The 9,564-nt window shown below is 42.0% G+C and overlaps 1 protein-coding gene across 5 annotated transcripts in view; it reads right to left on the reverse strand.

Moving 5' to 3' along the window:
* The window catches only part of tax1bp1a (Tax1 (human T-cell leukemia virus type I) binding protein 1a), a 35,418-nt gene that overhangs the window by 5,023 nt on the left and 20,831 nt on the right, over positions 1-9,564 (reverse strand). For all 5 annotated transcript variants that reach the window (XR_001424541.1, XM_015028982.1, XM_015028984.1 and 2 more), the window contains 5 exons: positions 7,738-8,222; positions 4,764-4,850; positions 1,613-1,799; positions 1,311-1,519; positions 871-953 (listed from right to left, as the gene is read on the reverse strand). Coding sequence is in view for 4 of the 5 variants with exons in the window: in XM_015028982.1 (XP_014884468.1) it covers positions 871-953; positions 1,311-1,519; positions 1,613-1,799; positions 4,764-4,850; positions 7,738-8,222 (1,051 nt within the window). In the remaining variant the exon portion in view is untranslated. The remainder of the gene's footprint in view (positions 1-870; positions 954-1,310; positions 1,520-1,612; positions 1,800-4,763; positions 4,851-7,737; positions 8,223-9,564) is intronic.

A 9,564-nucleotide genomic window follows, 5' to 3' on the forward strand; every position in this document is an offset into this window, starting at 1 on the left:
GGGCTTTTTTCTCCTCTTTCCCCCTGTGAAAGGCAATTTTTAACCTTTGGTTGACAAACAAGCACCCCCCCCCCCCCCCAATGGTGGCTCAATTTCAAGGCATTAAATTAGTAAAATTTTAAATAATTACTTGGTTATGCTATAAAATGATGCTGTGTGCCTGGAAAACACATAATACTGCCTCTTTCAGTAGATTCAATCATGGGTAATTTTTACCGTGCTACATTTCTATAATGCGTTGCGCTACACGTTACAGTCACGTCACAACGCGATTTATTTATTATTTGTTTGTTAGTATGAAAGAAATCAATGACTTATTTGAGTCAGCAGGTTCAAAAAGTGACTCTCGTGTCCCAGTTTAGAAAACGGTGTCAGAAAATTTAAATATGATTTACTCGAATGTGTTTACTGCAGTTTAAACAAGACATTGGTTTTGCTTTGTGGTGAAATAAAAACTTTCAAAGGTATAATCATTCCTCTTTTTTTATTTTGCATAATGGCATTTAACTCTGTAGGTCATCCTTGAAATTCTGACACACATAATCACAAGTCCAAGTGTAAACTCTGTGTCACAGAGGGTAAAGAAAATAAAAGCACGCATTATCTACATGATTGTTCATTGAAATGGCCCAACATTATAGATGTATTAAAGGAAACATACATACAGCAGGCACACATAATAATACTCTCGAACATTGGATTATGAAATACACTCAACAAGTACTTTTGCTTTCAATATTTGAAGTATTGTTAAATGCAAATACTTACTTTTACTCAAGTAAAAATGCTAGTGTGGTACTTTTACCAAAGTACATTTATTATTATTATCGTCAGTGTTCCTCTTTTCTTCCTTTACCGTGTTTTTGTTACCTTGAGTCAAAGCAAAAGCTGCTCCTCACTTCACTGCGTCTGCTGGACTGATGGTCACACGGCTTCTGAGCTCTGTCACACACCTTCAACACACACACACACACACACAAAAAGAAATGGTGGCACATTTAAAACGAGGTCCAGGCTCTCTTCATTAATCTTTCTCCTAAGCTCTTTGGGACCGACATTAATTACGGCTTAATGCAAATGAACTTAGTGCTGTGCTTTTTAAGAGCGGGCTGTATTTTCCCCTCGGTGAGCGATGGAGAAGCCCTCCAGAAACAGAGACGGGCAGCGGAATTACGACGGGAGGGCAAAGGCTGGACATTAAACATTCATGTAGCTGAAATTAACGCGGTGAGATATGATGTGCTTTAAGCTTGTTGCCATGAAAAATATACTGCGTTAGAGATACAAACCCCAAGTTGGAAACCTCTTACATTTTGCGCCTCCTCTGCTGGAGTCTCCATGTTCTCTGGGGGAGTGGTGCTGCGGGACGGCTGGATGCAGACCACCTCCTGGTCCCAGCCTGGGGCTCCGGGACCGGGGCTGGGCGGAGACGCCGGAGGTGCGCAGGGAGCGGTGCACAGCGGCGCTTCGGGTGGAGGACGGGAAAGGTGCTCAGGGGACAAGACGACGTCCGCCTGGTCTACGTTGTGGGAGAAAATGGAGGCGTTATAGTCCAAGCAGCAGCTTCCTCAGTGGAAGGCGGAGGAGGTGCAGAAGTTTCCCTCTGTCTTGCCTTTAGATGTGTCGGTGGAGTAAGGATTGCCGTACTGCAGCTCCGCAGGCCTCTGTGGGACGAGCGGTGGTGGGGAGGGGTCCTGCGGGTAGGGGAGAGGGTAGCGGAGCACCATGGGCTGCTTGGCCTCGGCCCCCTGGACGCTGGCCTCCAGCTCCCTCTGTCTGGATTTGTAAAGCTGGAGTTCCTGGCCAGGAGAGATCATACAGGCAGTGAGGGAAACTGTGGCTCAACGGGAAGAAGAGTTACCGCAGCTTGCAATCTGAAACTTGTTTGTTAGATTCCAACTCCCTCCTGCTACACACTGATTTGTCACTGGGGAAAGCACTTAGCACCAAGTTGTATACCTATCTGCATATCGGTGCAACACTAAGCCTGTTGCAATAAGCAATTAATCAATTAATAAATTAATTGCATGATAAATTAAAATCAGTTCAATTTTCATTCTGATGATTAATTATGAAGGGCAATTTTGTTTTACAGCAAACTATCTTTCCAACTTAAAATGCAAAATAATTTTGTTGAGATTTTTTTTTTTTATCTTCTCAGCAATATATTAAAGAATCAAAGTGATAATTTTTTGCTTTGATAACAGTGGACAGTTTCCTAACATATACTGTATTTTTTCCCCCCAATCTGGTTTAAATCTTGTAGTCTATTCCCAGCAAGAAAAAGTGTGAACTTTCTTTAAAAAAAAAAACAGCAAAAAAAAACAACATTCTTTTATCAAAGTTTAATAAGTGAATTAATGTGCTCTAGTCTTATTTTTGTGCAAAAAGTTGATGGACGTTTATAGCCCTACTTACTATGAAATTAAAATGAAAAGAACGCAAGGCTGTTAAAAGAAAATCACTTTGTGCCTCGCAGTTTCTGTTACAGAAGAATTACATTCGTCAGTGAAATTCACATTCTACAAACCCCCCCCCCCCAAAAAAAAAAAAAAAAATCAAAATGGTAGCATTCTTGAATTGCAGGCAGGGGCCACAACAGGCCCTCGGACCACACTTTGGACACCCCTGGCTCTCTGAGACACCATAATCCATTTTATTAAAGGTTTATAAGTGTTTTTTATTTCATTTGTTTTTGGTTGTTGTTTTTTATTTCAGACATTTAAAGTGTTCTTTATAAAATTAAAGTTCATTGGTCTTGCATCATTACGCCATTTTGACTATATTTCTTGAAAAAGGTCTCCAGGCAACAATATTATTGTTTATCGCAATAAATACTGAGACAATTTATTGTCCGGTAAAATTTGCTCTAGTATGCAAGACTGCATGCGTGATTGCGAGTGTAACTGTGTTAGGCTGTATCAAAGTAACCCTTTTAAAATATTTATTATTCAAAACAGGACTAAGAACCACGCATCACTTTCCCTTCATTTCACAGTTCTCCACTGCTTCATGTTGGTCTGTCACATAAAATCCCAATAAAAAAAACAAAAACAAAAAAAAACAGTCTAGTTGTAATCTGGCAGCATGTAGAAAAGTTTCTTTATTATGCGTTTTAAATTGTCAGCAGTAAAGAAAATTTATTCCATTTACTTGACAGTTTTCTCTTAGTTGTCCACATTTCATTTCGTCTCTTTTTTTGCAAGGTTTATACATAAAACATCACATAAACAGAAGCCTGATCGAAGCCCATTTTTAGCTTTTGGTTATAAGGAAGAAAAAAAAAATAGAAGAAACAGATACACTTTGAATTTATAGTTCACTTTCCCTAAACACTGTTTTTGCCCTTTGTGATCATATCTGAAGCAGGAGCATTAGTACCCTACTCATTACTGTAATGGGTGTCACAGTCTGGCTCCTTTCTCTGCTCTGGCTCTCGCTGCCATCCAGCGCCTCCTCCCTTCCTTTGCTTTTTAAAAAATCCTCCCTGACCTCCTCTCCTGATGACTTCATTAGTGCGCTGCTATCAAGTTTAACATTTAAACCAGGGTTGGGAAGGTGAAACAGACACGTAACGTGGCATTTGCACTGTCTAATGGCACTGTACCGGCGGGCGAAAGAGGCAGGAGTAGCTGTATAAATTAGTGGAAGGGTGGCGAGGTTTGAAGGGGAGGAGCAAGAGGGGATCAGAAGAGGAAAAAATCGGACGAAGCACAAAAATTGTCGCGATTGAAAGAGATAATTTTACTAGATAGCCCATGTCAATTTAATGCACGGCGAGAGCAGCAGCATCATGCTATGGGCATGGGAGAGATGGGAAAAAAAAAAAAAACTGTTAAAGACAGCAAAAGACTTGAGATGGTAGCGAAGGGTTACCTAGCAACAGGTCAATATATCTATTCGCTAGTCTGTACCAACATTATGTGTGCCATTTTATTGTGTAGTATTGCCATGAATTGAGAAGACAGTCGTAAATCTAATGTGTAAAGTTTTGAAATTGTCCATAATTACCTGAAAACTTCTATCCGCTTTAGGCCTGTTGACATTTACAAAATATGACTGAATACAAACCCAGATGGAGAAAAAAAAAAAGAGCCGATTCTAGACAATTACTTTAAAGTACAGATGCCGATCGATCCAAAATATTGTTAATATTGATACCAAGTCGGTATGAGTATTGGTTCGATAGCACTATGGTAAAAATCAATAATAGTTTCAGATTCCCTCTTGAAATTAAATTTTTGTATGTTTTTTCGGTTGGTTCAATTGGTATATCAAATCGATTTTGCACCCAGCCCTTACACCTCTACTTTTAACTGTTCATCGTCAAAGTCGGTAAGACATAAAGAAAGCTCAATTTTGTACCAGAAAAGTACAAAAAAACGAAACTACAAAGTGTGAAGGGGGGCAAATGACGAATACCCAGACAAAACCCCTCAACATGCAGCCAGAGCTGAGATGGAACGGTTTAGGTTAAAGTGTGATCATGTTTTAAAATGGCTAAGTGGGAGTCCAAATCTAAATCACATTAAAAATCAGTTGCCAGACTTGAAAACTGATCCTAAGACAAGCTTTCCGTCTGATCTGAGTGAGTTTGAGTTTACTTTGAGTTTGTGTGTGACATAAACTCTTGATATTATCTATTGCAGTTTGCCGTTTGTTGCTATGTGACAAAATGCAAAAGTTGAAAACCAGAAGAAGAACCGATAGCAGCTCAGAACTAAACAGGACCAACACACTGGTTCGTCCTGGTGCCGTTTTACCTCCTGCAGCTGCTCCTTGTCTTTGAGAGCCTGGGCAAGGTTCTGTTTCAGCTCGGACACCTCGATGGCTCGCTCCGCCATCTGCACCTAGCAACAGCACACACACACAGACAGACAGACACGGTAAAAATCACGTCAAGGTCACCACAAAAACGACACCATCCAGTGATGACTACTAAGGCATTCTTTGAATGTTCTGAATGCTGAATAAAATTCCTGGCAGGAACGCTTTCTGCCAGATAAGATCATCTTGTCACGCTTCCAGTTTGTGTCAACCGCTGAGCGAGAACATCCGCGTGCCAGCCGCAGGTGAGCAAGAGCGCATAACATTCGTCTCGTGTTTACCCTGGAGCGTTGTCAAGTGCGTTGGGGCCCCACTGTGAAAACCCACAAGTACGGCCAAAGAAAGCAGATCTGCGCTCCGGGGAAGATGGAAGCGGGTCAGGGGGATCGTCGTAAATCCCTCACTTTCTAACAGAACCGACCCTGTGGGATAGCTTACATCGCCTGCTGCTTGCTCTCCTCTTATTTCACCCCATTTCAAAGGTCTCAGATCATCCGCCGACCTCCCATCCCCACCCGTTGCTGCTTTCATGGCTCTTCTTTCTGCCTTGTGTCTATCTGTCTGTCCTGATTTCATCACCCTTAAATTCTGTCTGCTTCTTTGACTCCTCCCTTTAAATTCTCTTTCATCTCCTTTTGTCCTTTCTCGTTCTGCCCTCCTTTCTTGAATTTACGGCGTATCACCCCCACACGTGTGTCTCTTCGTCTCTCTGTGTATTCCTCTCCCCCTTGTCTCCATCCTCTGGCTGACTCATGTAAACAGCCGTAAAGCACAGCATTCTGCGGCGGACCGTCTCTTCTGCTCTCTCTCTCTCTTTTCGGACTCCGGGGGCCATTAAGAACAACCCGGGGCCCTGGGCCACCTCAGCAAAGGAACTATATCAAAGTGAAGGGAGAGCTGTATTTACCGCCTGGATAAACACACACTCACTCACCAAGAGTAAGTGCCAGTCAGATGAAAGAGAAGGGAGCCCACCGTTCGATAATCTGCAAGCGCGGCGCGCAAACTAGTGCAAAAGCAAGGACCGGGATTAAAGTGCAAAAAGGATGAGACATTTATATTTTCAAAATCGTTTAGATGTATAAAACCATGAAGCAAAGATGAAGGAAAGCCACCTTGTTCACATTAGTTAGAAACGCTGAAATGTGTTGGAAGACCTCAAAATAAATTCATCTGTCACTGCGGCGGTATAATCTCAAAGAAAAGATGTTGAAAAATCATTGAATTCAATAAATTATTCAGTTCAGAAAAATAATAACATAAAAGTTTATGAAATAATTGCCAGCTGTATAACAATTGGTAAGCCAAACAAATCCATCTTGGATCCTTTTTCTTATTTACACTTTACTTTTCAAGTTAATCTTTTTTTTTTAAATAACTTAATGCTGGGTTAAAATTATATAAAATCAACTCTTTTAATTATAAATTTAAATTCATGTAAGAAATAGGTTTTTTATGACATGGCACTAAAAATACCAGTTGTATCGTTTTAGATCTATTTTTTGTCATCATAAAGTGATGACAAAAAATAGATCTAAAACGATTTTTTTCTTAATTACTTCCCCCCCCCATTTTCAATAAGTTTCAACGTCCCACAGAGAGAAACATATCCATCTTCTTTTCTGCAAAGGTTTTGTGTCTTTCTTTATTGTAAAATCTAAAAACAAAAATGGGGATATTCAAAATTTTCCTAAAGTAGACTTCATTAAAAAATTTAAGTTGCCATTTCTTTAAAAGGTCTTGTAACCGTATTTTCCGCACTATAAGGCGCACCTAAAAACCTTCAATTTCCCCAAAAGCCGACAGTGGGCCTTATAATCCGGTGCGCCTTATATATGGACCAATACTGAGCCACAACAGATCTAGCAACTACGGTAAGCAGCCGCCGACTTCATTTTCGCCCGTAGAAGAAGAAGCCCGCGGTGCATGCTGGGATAGTTGTCAGAACGTTGGTTTGTTAATATAGTTTGACTGACCTACCTACCTACTGTCTAGAATCAGGTCGTCTGCAGGTCATTTAGCACCACGTTCTCCACAAACATGCTGTGCGCGAACGGAGAAGGGTGACCATCGTCCGACCACGCCCTGGCCCAGTCAAGGAAGGCTCTCCTCGCCGACCGGAGTCGGACTGTTTTGTTGACATTCTCTATGTCAACAAAGTGGCTTTAGACATTCATCCGGGGCGCTTCAACTAGGGTTACCAAGGGACCAGCCCCTATACATTTAAAGCCGGGGGGTGGAGAGGGGCGCGGGGGAAGAGAGACAGAGACTGCTGCGGCAATGTGTCGGCTGGTCTGAGTTACCCAGAAAGCAGTTGGGCACGATATTGCAACACCAACACCGTGAGTGAAACAATGACTGGGGCAGCCTACTATATAAAGTACTCAGGGACCAATTCTTTATTATTACACATCCACATTTGTAGAGTACGGAACAGTTCCGTATATTAAGGGATGGGTGGCAACCCTAACTGTAACGTCTCTTCTATGCGCCTTATATATGAAAAAAGTTTTAAAATAGGCCATTCATTGAAAGTGTGCCTTATAGTGCGGATAATACGGTAACATTTTCAACTCCAAACAATTCTTAATTAGCTGAACTCGAGGCAACTGTGGCTTCTACGATGGTAAAGTTTTCAGACTCCTGGTCTGGTTATTTGGGACTTTCTTGTTTTCTGGGAAGCAATTATGATGTAACACAAAGTCAACAACTCGACTCAGTTAGTTTACCAATTCACTCTGGATTGTTTGATTACATTGGAAGAGTTTGGTATGAATTAGATTGCAGGTTACCACATATGTACCAGTTTGTTTTCAAATATCTGTTTGGATTTGCTGCTGCATTAATAACCTGAACTATTTGAGACAAACGGAAAGAAAATAAGAGCGATGCTGTGTGCTCCTGTCTCACTCTGAATCGTCCCTCCTCGTCAGCCAGCCGCTGCTTTAGCGTGTCGTTGATCACGCACTGCTCCCTCCACTTCTCCTCCATCACGGCCAGCTCCGCCTCCACCGAGCGCGTCTGCTCCTTCTCCGCCTCCGCCGTGCTCCTCCCCTCCGCCTCCAGCGGCTCCCGGCCCTCCGCGCCGGCCCTCGTGTCCGCCTCGCTCTGCTCCTCGGCCCGCGACCTCTCGTCGCTCACCTCCACCCAGCTCGCCATCTTCAGGCTCTCCTCGGGCAGGTTCTCCTTCTTCTTCTCCTCCTCCTCCTCTTCGCCACCATTTTCCGTGTCGTCTCTTCCAGCTGCCGCCGTGGCCTCCATCAGCGACGTCTCCACCTGTTTTTCCTCCGCCTCCGTGTCACTGTGGGCCTCCGCAAATGTGGATTGTTCGTTTTTTACTTCAGGAGTGATTGTCGTGTCTGCTGATTCTTGTAGAATCGCACAAGTAGGATTTCCTGCATTAAAAATAACTGGTTTAATATATAATATAAGGAAAGACACTGCTGAGTAAGTTAGGTAGACTGAAGTGTTTGCCATCAATCCAACTAAGAATCATGAATCTCAGCACATCCTGTTGTTAGTTAACTATAACTATAAGATGAAAAGAACTTCTAAGCATTTGTTGCGACAAAATTAGAAAAAAGAAAAAAAAACATTAACACAGGATGGCGCTGCCACCACCATGCTTCAAAGTGAGGATGACAGCTGTACTTTTCCATAGAATTAAAATTGTATTGACAATTTCTCCCACCTGGGCTGCCCACTGTCAGGTGAGTCTGTATCCAAAGATCTAAAATAATTCACTCTATGACTTCTAGAGGTAAATGCACAAGGTTTTATTTAAACGTACCTGAGTAAAAGGGGTCTGAATACAAGTCTGCGTGTTTTTAGCTGTGAAACATTCTGAAAGCCATGTAAAAAATGTTATCCACCTCATAATTACGCATTACTTTAGGTTGCTCTTTCATCTGGATTTCCAATAAAACACGCTGAGCTGTCTGGTTTTAATGTGACACAATGTGAAAAAGTTTAAGGGGTTTGAATGCTTTTACAAGTAGGCCTGTCGCGATAAACGATAAATCAATTAATCGCACGATAAATTAAACCTATCGACCTCATTTTAATTATCGGCTTTATCGTCTCTTCCTGCCTTTTTTTTTTTTTTTTCTGTTGATGACACTGAATGAAAAAAGGCTCAACTCTGGTGCTGTTTCTTAGTACAATGTCTAGCGCTCACTACACAAGTTTTTGGCAAATTGTCGGCCCATTTTCAAAACCTGACAGAAATCCTAGGTGTAACGGTTCGATCGGGTTTGTCGTGCCGTGTGGTGTCCAGCCACCTGGGCACAAAATAATGGCTACAAGTCCAGTTAACTAATTTTAAAACCAGGCATTAATCAATGCTTTACTACAATCTACCTGTGATGCATGTGGCTAGAGTCAGCGTAAACTCCTGACTGAATGAAAATCATTATAACCTATTTATGTCACGTTAACGAAGAACAACTGAAAAGTTACCGGGTTTATCAACTGCGGTAGCAATTTGGCTCCAACTCCTCCTCTGGTCATTTCTATATTCTTTGCATGAAATGTTGAATAAACATTAATGTTTCCACATATCATCTGCACCGTGTCAGCTGTTTGGGATTCCCCTCATAATTTCCCCTCAGAAAGCATGGAGGAGAATCCGCGCTTTCTGATTGGCTACCTGTCACATTCAACAGGCTGCCTTAAGCTTCCAGTCGGGGAAAACCCCTGATTTAGATCGGAGCCACGATGATCTACTGTAACACACCA

This window comes from Poecilia latipinna, unplaced genomic scaffold (genome assembly GCF_001443285.1).
Source record: "Poecilia latipinna isolate Pla-1442-1.1 unplaced genomic scaffold, P_latipinna-1.0 Scaffold141, whole genome shotgun sequence".
In the NCBI taxonomy this organism is placed as follows: domain Eukaryota; kingdom Metazoa; phylum Chordata; class Actinopteri; order Cyprinodontiformes; family Poeciliidae; genus Poecilia; species Poecilia latipinna.